Source organism: Portunus trituberculatus, chromosome 37 (assembly GCF_017591435.1).
Source record: "Portunus trituberculatus isolate SZX2019 chromosome 37, ASM1759143v1, whole genome shotgun sequence".
NCBI classification, from domain to species: domain Eukaryota; kingdom Metazoa; phylum Arthropoda; class Malacostraca; order Decapoda; family Portunidae; genus Portunus; species Portunus trituberculatus.
The window spans coordinates 10,530,663-10,545,067 of NC_059291.1; the positions used below are offsets into that span (position 1 = coordinate 10,530,663).

Sequence of the window (14,405 nt, forward strand, 5' to 3'; positions counted from 1 at the left end):
CCTTAAAATGTTTTACCTAGAGGCGACGTATTTTTTCCTTGTACGTGTGTGTGTGTGTGTGTGTGTGTGTGTGTGTGTGTGTGTGTGTGTGTGTGTGTGTGTGTGTGTGTGTGTGTGTGTGTGTGTGTGTGTGTGTGTGTGTGTGTGTGTGTGTGTGTGTGTGTGTGTGTGTGTGTGTGTGTGTGTGTGTGCACCTTTATCACATTCACACACACACAAAGGACTTGCATCCGTAAAATTATACACACTATTCTCTCATCATCATAATAATGATTTGTATAATGAAAAGAGCAACCGCCTCTGTATGTGTGTGTGTGTGTGTGTGTGTGTGTGTGTGTGTGTGTGTGTGTGTGTGTGTGTGTGTGTGTGTGTGTGTGTGTGTGTGTGTGTGTGTACGACTGTGTGCGTGTGTGCTAAGGAACAAAATAAAAAGTTTAGAGAGACAATACAATACTTTAGTGAGGTGTTTGTTGGGAGTAAGAAGAAACACTAGTATTAATCTATGTATACTTGAAAGTGGCATCCTACCTGTTGTACAATTAGTGAGGAAAAGAAGAAAAAGTTTCATAAGATCTAAGTTAGAAAATACAGATATTGACCACCCACTCAACACAATATATGATCTCTGTAGACGAGAGAGCACACCAGGATATAGATTTCTGTATAATGAGATATATTTAGAAGCTGATAGTGAACCCTTAGAGAAGATTAAACAGACTATTATAGATACACCAAACACAGCAACAAAGATTATGACTTATAAGACAGACCTTAATCCAGTGTTGAGTGTACATAACGTATATAGTCTAAGAGCAATGTGTATATACCTGACTATCAACTCGAATAATTTTCAAGATTAAGGTTGATATCACACAGTCTGAGAATAGAGACAGGGAGATGTAGTAGTACGCCTCGCCAAGATAGAGTGTGTGTATGTGATGGTACTCAAATACAGACTGAACGACATGATTTGGTAGAGTGCCCGCTAAGTGAACACCTTCGTGGTAGGTATCCCATGTTACAGTTTGCAAATATTAGTGGTTTGTTAAATGAAAATGTGTATATCAGAAAATTGTGCAGCTTTTTTTTATGTTTTTGAGATATTTACCGCGGTGGTACAGTGGAACCATGCGTGCTTTTGGATCCGAGGGGTCTCCAAGCGCACGGGTTCGAATCCTGTCCACGGTCCGAGTGTAGGTTGGGCTTCCTCACTCGGGGCAACGGTTTCCTAGCGGGTGGGCTTTGAGATAGGAGGTACCCTAAAAAGTATCCCCTTTAGCCCATTAATTCCCGTGAAAAGCCCACATGGTAAAAAAAAAAAAGTTACCTCTACAGTTTATCAGGAAATGATATTTTCTTTTGGACAAAATGAGGGAATGTAATCTTTTGTTTTCATATGATATTGTATGCAAATTTATTTTGTCAAGAAACTAACTAACTAACTAACTGTGTGTGTGTGTGTGTGTGTGTGTGTGTGTGTGTGTGTGTGTGTGTGTGTGTGTGTGTGTGTGTGTGTGTGTGTGTGTGTGTGTGTGTGTGTGTGTGTGTGTGTGTGTGTGTGTGTGTGTGTGTGTGTGTGTGTGTGTGTGTGTGTGTGTGTGTGTGTGTGTGTGTGTGTGTGTGTGTGTGTGTGTGTGTGTGTGTGTGTGTGTGTGTGTGTGTGTGTGTGTGTGTGTGTGTAGCACTCTATCCCATCTCTACGCCTAAATTGAGCTGTCACTGGTTATCACACTACTACTACTACTACTACTACTACTACTACTACTACTACTACTACTACTACTACTACTACTACTACTACTACTACTACTACCACTACTACTACTACTACTACTACTACTACTACTACTACTACTACTACTACTACTATAATAATAATAATAATAATAATAATAATAATAATAATAATAACAATAATAATACCACTTTCACCACCACCATTATGACAACTAATACATCTCACAAGAAAATTAAATGTCAAACCATATGCGTGGAATTAATGGAAACGGGAAACTGCGATCGTAGAATTCACATCCACGGAAAAACAGAGAGAGAGAGAGAGAGAGAGAGAGAGAGAGAGAGAGAGAAAACGAGACAGAATGGCGATAAAGCAAAATAATGTATGTAAAAATCAGAACACTACCTATAATAAAAACAACTAAATTCCTCACTTTCCATTCCTCCACTCCCTAAATTTCACAGGAATCCTTACACAAAAATCCTTACACAACCCGACTACCTAACACTTATACGAAGAAAAGATGCAAAAACCCCAACAAATATAAACAACCAAGTCATAATAAGCATACTCCCACTATCCTCACCACCACCACCACCACCACCACTACCATCACCACCACTACTACCACCAGCATTAGCCAGTACTCTGAGCACCTAATAATAATAATCCTCCTGGCGTAAAATAATTTCCCCCGTGTATCCGCGTCTACTCCTCCTCCACATACGTGTTAACAAATGCTAAACTATGATTTATATGCTAATATCAAAGAAGGGGACGGCCGTTTTACCCCTTTGAAGTGAGGAAGAGGGAGGAGGGGGGATAGAACGGGAGGGAGCATGTGGTGAAAGAAAGAAGAGGGATGAGAAAAGGAGGGAATAGAAGGGAGGGAAACTGAAAGGAGACCAGTGGAAGGATAAGGGCGTAAAAATGAGGGAATGGAAGAGAGGAAAGAAGACGAGAGGAATGGAGAGGTGAGTTGAGGTAAGGTGAAGAGAAGAGAAAAGGGAAATGGAAAGATAGAAATGGGGATGGGAGAGAAAAGTATGGAAAGTACAGGAAAGTAGAAGGGAAGAAAGGAGAAGCAGAGGAGAGATAAAAAAGTAAAAGGGGGAAGAAGGACTATCAAAATAAGCAGGAGAGGAGAGGCTACGAGGGACAAGCACGGTAAAGATAAGGAGAGGGAGATGAAAAAGAGAGAGGAAGTGAAGGAATTAACGAAAACTGACAACATGAATAGAAATGAATGAAGAGATCAGAAAAAGGAGATAAAGAAAGTGAGCAAGAGAAGGAATACAAAAGAATGGACAGAACGAGGTAGGGAAAGAAAAAGGAAGAGGACTGAGAGAACGAGGGAGAAACGAATGGGGAGATAAGCGGAAAGGGAGATAAAAATGAGGAGGAGAGAGGAAAAAAAGAAAATAGGGAGAGTGAAGAAAGTTTAGTGGAAGGTTACAAACTCACTTTCTTTCCTCCTTTGCTCTTCCGTTTTTGCTCCAGACACGCCTCCTTTCCCTCCCTGCCTCCCTCCCCTGCCTCCTTCCCTTTCCCTTCATCTCCCCCTCCCTCCCCTCGCTCCCTCCGTCTCCCCCATAAAAGGAAGTGTTAATAGTTTTCGTCTAACTTTAACAAGACTAAAAATTGAATAAAAAATAGAAGTCAAATGGGAATAAGGTTTTTCCCTTCTGAGATTGGTGGAATATGAAAGCCAGATCTTCTTCTTCTTCTTCTTCTTCTTCTTCTTCTTCTTCTTCTTCTATCCTCATTCTTTTCCTTCTTCGAATAGCGCATCGAGAGAGAGAGAGAGAGAGAGAGAGAGAGAGAGAGAGAGAGAGAGAGAGAGAGAGAGACAAAGACGGAGGCAGAAGATAAGACAAGGAGTTTCACGAACATAAGACCAAACAAAGATGGAGAGACAAATCAACACAAACAGGGACAGACAAACACACAAACACACCGGTGGAGAGAAAGCAAAGGTACCACTTTCAGCAAATCAAGGTAAGCAGGAGATTGAAATATGAATGAAACCAACTCACGACATTAAAAGCAAAAAAAATGAAAGAGAATAACACTCTTTCCTTGAGAGAGAGAGAGAGAGAGAGAGAGAGAGAGAGAGAGAGAGAGAGAGAGAGAGAGAGAGAGAGAGAGAGAGAGAGAGAGAGAGAGAGAGAGAGAGAGAGAGAGAGAGAGAAGTAGAGAGAGAGAGTGTTGTTGTAGTAGTAGTAGTAGTAGTAGTAGTAGTAGTAGTAGTAGTAGTAGTAGTAGTAGTAGTAGTAGTAGTAGTAGTAGTAGTAGTAGTAGTAGTAGTAGTAGTAGTAGTAGTAGTAGTAGCAAGTAGTAGTAGCGGTGCTGTTGTTGTTGGTGGTGGTGTTGGTAGTAAGAAGCGGAGTCAGAAGAGGAGAAGGAGGAGGACTGGGAGGAAAAGTAGCAGCATATGGAGTAGCATTCACAATAGCAACACACGCCACACACACACACAGCAGGTAGTCTATCTTTCACTAACGAATACACTACAATGAACTGTATGAGAGGCACACACTGAACTATATGCATTGAAGCAGCCAGATAGAGTCCCGGTCATGTGGAATTATAGAAAACCTCGCTGGGATGCAGGCCAAGAATGTGCAATAATAAATATCACCTAAATAGAAAAGCTAAAATTTTTGTTTCACTCCCTAAGGACTCCGTTGAAGTTTAATATAGTGCATACTTTTCTCCAGAACTGACGAGGTTAAACAGAATCAAGTGTAAAGACATCATGAATACAACACACGTACGTAAGATGAAAATGTTAAGTATTTCAACCAACGGACAAAACACGTCAAGCAGTGGAAGATTTTAAAATATGAAGCATCACTTTTTAAAGCCAGTAGTGAAACGCTTTGCTCTGTCACTGCGACTGTTTTGAAAAGCCACATTGATGATTTTTCGGGTTCTCGAGTATCTTTCCCTTTGATTGCGTAGAAATCTTATTAATATTTCACTAGACCCATAAAAACACCCTTAAAAGTCAGTTGAATTTGAGTGACGTAGATCCTTTTAAATGTAGTGATTGGCCTGGAATTTAGGATTATTTCTTCCTTCAGTAACGTAAAAATCATATTAACCTATCACTAGAACCATGAAAATACCCTTAGAAACCCACTGGAATATGAACTACTGTAGAGCCTCTTGAAAAATGTAGTAGAAATGAGGCGCAGAAGTGTGTCAGAACATGGTCGTAAGTCACCCAAGCAGTGTCTGGAGTCTTAGCATGTTTAGACGCACCACCCTCTCTCTACGAGCTTTACCACACAAAGAAGGGATCATCTTCGCGTCTCCACACTGGACAGATTCTCCCTCCGCTGTCTCCTTCGCATGCCAGGGACTAAAAAATTACACCACCGCATACTGCAAGCGGGATCTGGATGCGACGGTGCAAGGAGGTGGTGCTTGTATTAAGTGTTAGATCTTTAATGTTGAGAGAGAGAGAGAGAGAGAGAGAGAGAGAGAGAGAGAGAGAGAGAGAGAGAGAGAGAGAGAGAGAGAGAGAGAGAGAGAGAGAGAGAGAGAGAGAGAGAGAGAGAGAGAGAGAGAGAGAGAGAGAGAGAGAGAGAGAGAGAGAGAGAAGAGCACTAACACACTGTCACCACTGTCACCACCACCACCACCACCACCACCACACTCAGCCTCACCTGAAGATGGGCGTGGTGAGAGGATCCCGGAACCACAGCAGGATGACAATTGCGTCGTTGGGCGGATGGGCGGCGTCGCAGGGCAGAGCGGCCATTCCTCCCACCACCCCTGCCACGCCCACCACGGGAACTGGAGAAGAGAAAGATGAACGTAAATAAACGGGAAAGAATGTTAAGTCGTTTACATGATGGCATACGGTGGTAATTCTTCCCTTATTTTTGCGGGTGAGGGGTCACTTCCATTAGGTGTCGCCACAGTGGGTCAACATAGGACATAAGGACATAATTAATAGTAGGTACAAAAGTCGTCGAGTTACCTTTTCCTACGCATTCCTCAGTCACTCCCATTGCGAGCATGTCTTTATTCGCTCCATTCATAAACTTCCCCTACTAAGGTTATGAATGGCTAGGAATCGAGAAATCTTTGGCAAGATTATGTATAATATATGAATCTTCACTCCAATCTCTTCACCCTATCAATAAACTTCCCCTACAATGGTTAAGAATGAGTAGAGATTGAGAAATGGCTGGTATAATAGTGCATAACATTGATTCTTCTTCCATCTTTAGCAGTGCGTTCTGTTCTCTGTGCCTTTCTTAGTCACTTCCATTATCAGCAAGTCCTCTTTCACTGGTTAAGAATGTTTATGAATTGCTAGCATAATGGTGTGTAATGATACTGGTATATCTGTTTAAGCTTAACCAATGCACTCTGTCTTCTCCACTTTCCTCAAACACACACTGGTCGCATGCATGTCTTCTTTCACCGCATCCGTAAACTTCCTCTCCAGCATGAGTCATAAGAGTAATGAGTCAGCTACGAAGTTAAATTGGTGAGCTCTCTACGGGTTTTGTTTTACATTTATTACTTTCCAGGAGAGGCAATGGAAGCAGTCACTATTCTTGCATTGTTTATTCATATTTTTGTGCCCTTGAACTGTCTCCTTCACACACACACACACACACACACACACACACACACACACACACACACACACACACACACACACACACACACACACACACACACACACACACACACACAAAATTAAATTCATAGATGCAAATGTATTTATACTCATGTTATGTGGTTGAAGTTTATATTTTGTTAATCTTTGTCTGTCTCTCTCTCTCTCTCTCTCTCTCTCTCTCTCTCTCTCTCTCTCTCTCTCTCTCTCTCTCTCTCTCTCTCTCTCTCTCTCTCTCTCTCTCTCTCTCTCACTCACACACACACACACACACACACACACACACACACACACACACACACACACACACACACACACACACACACACACACACACACACACACACACACACATACACACACACAAATTCAAGGTTTGAAGAAGGTAACATATGTTTATCCAATTAATCTAGCTTCGACAGAGAGAGAGAGAGAGAGAGAGAGAGAGAGAGAGAGAGAGAGAGAGAGAGAGAGAGAGAGAGAGAGAGAGAGAGAGAGAGAGAGAGAGAGAGAGAGAGAGAGAGAGAGAGAGAGTACAGCTTAATATATACATTTTGCTTTACTTTGTGCCGTGGTTTATATAGAAGAGATTTACGCATTCACTGATTCCTGTTCTCATGTGTATATGTATGTATGCATGTATGTACGCATGTATGTATGTATGTAGCTTTCGCATGGATGCAGGAGTGAGTGTTCCCGGGAAGCGAGACTGTGTGTGTCGGGGGAGCGGCTCACCTTGGAACGGAAATCTAGGGAGGGTACAAAATTTATTTATATTTTTTGTGTTTCGAAGTTGGTAAGTAATGATTCTCTTTCTCTCTCTCTCTCTCTCTCTCTCTCTCTCTCTCTCTCTCTCTCTCTCTCTCTCTCTCAACAGGAAAGTAGAAAGTTTATTTATATTTTTTGTATTTCAAAGTTGGTATGCAATGATCTCTCTCTCTCTCTCTCTCTCTCTCTCTCATGGGAATTCCTAGGAAAAGTAGAAAGTTATTTATATTTTTTGCATTTGGAGGTGGATAAGTAATGATTCTCTCTCTCTCTCTCTCTCTCTCTCTCTCTCTCTCTCTCTCTCTCTCTCTCTAGGAGGCTTCGCATCGGCGCCTCGCTAAGCCTCATTAAGTGAAGCATTAAGTTTCCACCAAAACACGATCGTACCATTCACCAAAATATCGCACTTCAATCTGCATATTTCCCGCTCTTAACACCCTTGCTGCGCTACATGGCTCACCTGGCTATTGTTTGTGATAGTGAGCCATGTAGTACCTCCCGTTTCTTTATCCTCAGATGTATTGCCATTAATTACTTACTTATTAGATTCTTCTCTTGGTTAGTTGACTGAAAAAGATGAAGTGAAAGAGCGCTGAGTACGAGAAGATAACATCATCAAAGGGCTTAAGGTGATGACGAGGATGTGATGTAAGGGAAAAAAATGTCGAATGTGGATGGATTGAAAGCGATGCAATGTAGAAAAGGAAAGAAGTAAGGAAGGATGGCGTGAAGGATAGATAGACTGATTCAGAGTAGGAGGGAGTGGAAGAGGAGGGAAAAGTATAGAGAGTGATTGAGATAACGAGTGAGGAAGAGTAGGAAGGAGAGGAAAAATTAACGAGGGAATATAAGGGAGAGTAGCAGGTGGACGAAAGATGAAGAGGCATGGAGGGTAGAGGAGAAATTTAAAAAAAGTAAAAAGAAATAAAAAAAAATATGCAAAAAAATAGAAAACAACGACAAAAGAAACAGAAAAAAATATCTTTTCATTCGCAACGCTTTAGAAAAAATCAAACAAAACAAAAGAAAAAGAAAAGAAAAATTGAAAAAAAAAATCAAGAAAACAAAATCACACACAAGAGAAACACGAACTACAAAATAAAGCACCTCAGAACCTCACCCTTTCCTCAAACCAACACTACTTTGCCCCGAAAACAAAAAAAAAAGAAAATGAAACACAAAAAAAAAAAAAAAAAAAAAAATTAAATCAATACCCAATAAAACTCCTGGACACAAACAACCTCTCTTACACCTGCCCAATCAACACCACTTCCCCGAACACCTGGCGGCTCCCTCTCTACCTGAACCAGCAAGAGAGAGGGAGCGATAGAAAGGAAGAGAGAGAGAGAGAAAAAGAGAAAGGGAGGCACAGGCAGGGAGGGAGAGGAAGGGACAGACAACGTAGGGTGATTAGCATGATGAATCACCGACACACGGCCTCTGTCATCTCGTTAGTTAGTCCCTCGCCTTGTCGTCAATACTTGGGTGATGGATGGAAGGCAAGAAGCGGTGTTCGTGGTGGTGATGATGGTGGTGATGATGGTGATGAGGGGTGATTAAAGTGATGCTTGGCTGGTGAGTTGGAGAGGAGTTGCGGAGTTAAGGAGTTGAGGAGTGTCGTGTGTGTAATTCACCTCGGTTGTCTGCTGGTCACTCAGCCAGTGTTCCCCATTACGGAGCGAGCTCAGACCTCATAGACCGATCTTCGGGTAGGACTGAGACCACAACACACTGTGTGTATGTGTGTGTGTGTGTGTGTGTGTGTGTGTGTGTGTGTGTGTGTGTGTGTGTGTGTGTGTGTGTGTGTGTGTGTGTGTGTGTGTGTGTGTGTGTGTGTGTGTGTGTTCGTGTGTGTGTGTGTGTGTGTGTATGTGTTTGTGCTCTGTGAAGTTTCAATGCTCTGTCCATGTCCATTTATTTGTTCTCTCTCTCTCTCTCTCTCTCTCTCTCTCTCTCTCTCTCTCACACACACACACACACACACACACACACACACACACACACAAGAGTCCATTCATTTCGATACTTAGTGAACTTTTCACCCAAACAATTCTATATCACGAGAGAGAGAGAGAGAGAGAGAGAGAGAGAGAGAGAGAGAGAGAGAGAGAGAGAGAGAGAGAGAGAGAGAGAGAGAGAGAGAGAGAGAGAGAGAGAGAGAGAGAGAGAGAGAGAGAGAGAGAGAGAGAGAGAGCACAAAGGGTGTAATCACTTGGATGTTTTTGCCTTTCACTACCCCATACATTGGTCACAACTGAGGTAGGTTAACGAACAAGCCTGCCACCAATCTATACCGCAGAGGGGGGGGGGGCGGTGAAAGGGGTGAGGACAAATACTATTACCTGAAAGAGAGGAAATTAATAATGGAGAATAAATAATAGCGGTAACGTGATGGTGAAGTTGCGGACAAAGGAGAGAGTGTGAGAGATTTGAAAGGGGAGAAATGTAGGCAGTGCGTCAGTGTGGCAGGAATTTCGCTACTATGACCACTATTGTTATTATTGTTAGGTACTACTTCTACTATTACTACTGCTACTACTACTACTACTACTACTACTACTACTACTACTACTACTACTACTACTACTACTACTACTGCTGCTGCTACTACTACTACTGCTGCTACTGCTACTACTACTACTACTACTGCTGCTGCTGCTGCTGCTGCTACCACTACTACTACTACTACTACTACTACTGCTGCTGCTGCTACTGCTACTACTACTACTAATGCTGCTATTGCTGCTGCTGCTTGCTGCTGCTACTGCTGCTACTACTTACTACTTCTAACATTTACTATTATTACTATTACCACTACTACTACTACTACTACTACTACTACTACTACTACTTTTGACATGAAAGCCATCTTCTACTCCACCACCACCACCACCACCACCACCACCAAGAACAACAACAAAAACATAAAAAAAAACACTAAGGCAAAAACAACAACACAAACACCCCACCCCCCCTGGTACCCCACAACAAATACAAACAAATAATCCATAATGAGTGGGCGGGACGATAAACAAAAAAGCTCTCTAATGCTCCCTGAGTGGCTCTTCCAAACACCACCATCACGCTCATTGAGTGGCCGATTCTAATCCGCACTTATGTCCTCTGCGTGGCCCCGGAGGCATGAGGAGAGAGAGAGAGAGAGAGAGAGAGAGAGAGAGAGAGAGAGAGAGAGAGAGAGAGAGAGAGAGAGAGAGAGAGAGAGAGATTAAATCCTTGCGTTTTCTATGAATTGGTCCAGTTACTTTCAAGGATGTTTGCGAGAGAGAGAGAGAGAGAGAGAGAGAGAGAGAGAGAGAGAGAGAGAGAGAGAGAGAGAGACCTATGAGCCGTGAACTCACTAATGATCTTAACATTATCAGTTTTATTTCTGCTATTAGTGAAGATTACTTTCTCTCTCTCTCTCTCTCTCTCTCTCTCTCTCTCTCTCTCTCTCTCTCTCTGTATTTTATAAGTTGCATATTTCCTATTTATGTTTCTGTTGTTCCCCTTCCTTCTCTTCTCCCTCTTCGTACATATTTATTTGTTTGTGTAAGGATTTGCTTATTTGTTTATTTAATAGTTTATTGGTTTATTTACTGACCTATTTGCTCCAGTCTCTCTCTCTCTCTCTCTCTCTCTCTCTCTCTCTCTCTCTCTCTCTCTCGTCCAGTTGTTAATGGAACTAAAACACGCAATTGAAGAGAGAGAGAGAGAGAGAGAGAGAGAGAGAGAGAGAGAGAGAGAGAGAGAGAGAGAGAGAGAGAGAGAGAGAGAGAGAGAGAGAGAGAGAGAGAGAGAGAGAGAGAGTTAAAAAATACTAGTAGGTGTATACGTATGTTCGTCTGAGAGCGTCAAGTAACGAAAGAAAACGAGAAATGGGTGGCGGAGGGAGGCAGGCGAAGTGAAAAAGAAAATGAGAGCAAGAGAGAGAGAGAGAGAGAGAGAGAGAGAGAGAGAGAGAGAGAGAGAGAGAGAGAGAGAGAGAAGGGGTAAACTGCAATGTATTTTCTGCCTCTTTAACTCACAGTACATAAATCGTGGGGTGAGAAATACAGTGGCCATGATTCCTCCACGCTGACTCTTATCTCTCGCACATGAAGGAGGGAAGAAAGGTGAGGGAAGGCGGGACTTGGGAGTAAGGAGCTGAGGTAACGAAAGGGTTGAGGAGGAGGAGGAGGAGGAGGAGGAGGAGGAGGAGGAGGAGGAGGAGGAGGAGGAAGAGAAAGAATGTATGAATTAGGAAGTGCAAATGTATGTGAAATGATGTAAGTTAATGAAGTTACCAGAGAGAGAGAGAGAGAGAGAGAGAGAGAGAGAGAGAGAGAGAGAGAGAGAGAGAGAGAGAGAGAGAGCAGTAAAAAGAGTGTAAATTCTAAAGTTAGAAAGAGAAAGACCAGCATAAGTAAGGCCACAAAAATAGGAAAGTTATGGATTAAGTATCTAAAGAAGGAAAGAAAATGGATGAGAAGAAGAAAAGGAGGAGGAGGAGGAGGAGAAGGAGGAGGAGGAAGAGGAGGAGGAGGAGGAGGAGGAGGAGGAGGAGGAGGAGGAGGAGGAGGAGGAGGAGGAGGAGAAGAAGGAAGGAAAGGAGGAGGGGCAGAAGGAGAGATAGAAAAAAAGATAATTGGGAATAAAGAAGTAGGAATGAGAACGAGGAGAAGGATGAAAAGAATAAGAGAAGCAGAAGAAGGAGATAGAAGAGGAAGATGAAGATGAAAAATAAAATAGAAAGAAAACAACACGAAGAAAACAATAAAGATCACAAAGAAGACGGGAAGGAGGAGGAAGAAGAAGAATGAAAACGTTAACAAGCCCTTCTCAAAGAAACACACACACACACACACACACACACACACACACACACACACACACACACACACACACACACACACACACACACACACACACACACACACACACACAAGAAAGAAAGAGAGAGAGAGAGAGAGAGAGAGAGAGAGAGAGAGAGAGAGAGAGAGAGAGAGAGAGAGAGAGAGAGAGAGAGAGAGAGAGAGAGAGAGAGAGAGAGAGAGAGAGAGAGAGAGAGAGAGAGAGAGAGAGAGAGAGAGAGAACAAACCAAGAAAAGGGCAATGTATATGCACAATAATTCCTAGAAGATACCAGCAGATTAGGGGATTAAAACCAGTGTCTGAGCTCCGGCCACAGGTGAGCGCAGGTGACACGCTCCTCTCTCATTAGCAGGTGAAGCACGCTCTGTAATCTCTCTTCCCTGCGCGCCAAAATATTACTCTTCAATATTTCTTTCACGACTTAATACCGGTAATACTTTTGGATGAGTTGTATTCCGCTAATCTTTCTCACTCTCTCTCTCTCTCTCTCTCTCTCTCTCTCTCTCTGTCCATTTTTCGCTCCTTCTATCAGCCCGTCAGCTTGGAACAGTTACCCTTCCATCAGCACAATTTCATGTCCTCTTTCCCGCCGTTCCACAACCACCGCACTCAATTTAGACATTACATTATTGTGACTACTGGAGGACTTTTATTCTTCTTTGTGGGCTGTGCGAGGAATTGGAAAGAAGACATTGTTCTTACAGGAAGTTTTCTTATAGTTCTTTGTGGGTACAAGAGGTTACACGTGCCTGCTTCTGTGTCTGCCTTTGTCCTACACTCGCTCATCGAAGAGCGGGAGTTGTCTTGTTGTTGTTGATGCATCTCCCGAGAGTTTGGCTAATGGCTACACGCACAAGTCTTTCTGTTTTCAAGGATCAAAATACTCACTGTCCTGCAGCCACGAGTCTTGTGTGTAGCTATCTTATTCTGTCTCCCTCACTCATATCTACAAACCAGCATGTGAATATGGAGTGGAAGTGATTTCTTTACTAAGTGTCGCAGATCCACGAGGCGTGAATAATGAAGTATTACTGAGCCTCTCCACTCCACCACGGGACATTCAGTTGAAGTGCATACATATCCGCAGCTAGCCCACTATCATGCTTTTTTTGAGTTTGTTGTAGCCAATAAGCTTTAAGAGATGTTCTGCTCTTTGCTCAACCTCATGATGGCCTGCAGCGTGTCTTTCTCATGCAGATGTTCCAAGATTCTCGTGACGGGGAAAGCAGTCGTGTTATTGGCAAAATCGAGGTCAGTCTGCTCTTACCGATAGATGTTCCTTAGCCATGACCTGAGTACATTATACTCAGTCAGTGCATCATATATACGAGTAGAGGAGGAGGAGGAGTCATGACACGTCTGTGCTTCAATCCTGAACTGAGAGGAGAGAAGCGACAATATCCATCCCTCCACATTTGGCAATTCTTCAATACAAACCGGTCCCGACTCCTGGAATTGCTAGGTCTTACATCTCAAGTTATATTGACTCCTCTTGAATGTCCAAATAGTTCGAAGTGTTCCAATTGTTTGAAGCTGTGACGGAAAACAGTGAGAGTTGCTGATAAGTAGCTGACTGCAGAACATGCGACAACACACCAGAAACAAGATAGCTGAAAGACTTTACGAGCTGGACATCCGACCGCAGTCCCTCCTCCCTGTTCATACATGCATGCATACGTCCTCAGCTCACATGCAGGAATGCCCCACTCACTTCCCGTCCTTGACTTTGCCACAGCCTCCCCACCCGCAGGAAAAGAGGACGTGGTTTCATTAATCGGTGGGTCAGCAGCCGTCGCTTGAATACCAGTCAAGGGAAGCGGTGGACATTTACATAGAAATGACCCTAAACATGCTCGTGGCCATGCCTCGGAGGAGCTGTAAGCTTTGCATGATAGATTCATATATTGGCACAAACCTCAAGGGCATGTGGCACCACGACTACAACCCTTCCTTACACGACCCTCTCCACACGACTACGACCCTTCACAATATTTTTCAATGTCTCAAAAAAGAGATATCACTCCTTGACTTCTTTCGCTGCCTCATATGTTTTCTCCCTCAGTACCTTCTGAGAGCCACGTCTGGAGTCTCCACGGAGCTCGGCAATGTCTTAAAAGTGATCAAAATATTAACCTGGCTTGGTGTTGCTACTGCGCACTCCTCATATTCGTCTGCGTCCTTCATTCCTCTTAATGCGATATTGGAAGGCTGTTTATTAGCATTCCTTGGTGGTAATATAAATGTACGTGTGTGTGTTTGTGTGACTTCCAGCATATTTTTCCCGCGTTTTTTATTCGTCCCCTTGAGTTATTTTGAGTTTTTTTTTCAGTGTGTTTGTCTGTCTGATTGGTTTCGTCATCTGTCATTTTCACTATTTATCTGTCTGTCGTATTTCTTCTGTCTTTGT

The 14,405-nt window shown here is 42.9% G+C and overlaps 1 protein-coding gene across 1 annotated transcript in view; it reads right to left on the reverse strand.

Moving 5' to 3' along the window:
• The window catches only part of LOC123514118 (nephrin-like), a 69,182-nt gene extending 55,000 nt beyond the window's left edge, over positions 1-14,182 (reverse strand). The window contains exons 1-2 of the mRNA XM_045271767.1: positions 14,064-14,182; positions 5,413-5,542 (exon numbers count right to left, since the gene is read on the reverse strand). Of these exons, the coding sequence (XP_045127702.1) occupies positions 5,413-5,542; positions 14,064-14,182 (249 nt within the window). The remainder of the gene's footprint in view (positions 1-5,412; positions 5,543-14,063) is intronic.
• Between the last annotated feature and the right edge of the window lie 223 nt (positions 14,183-14,405).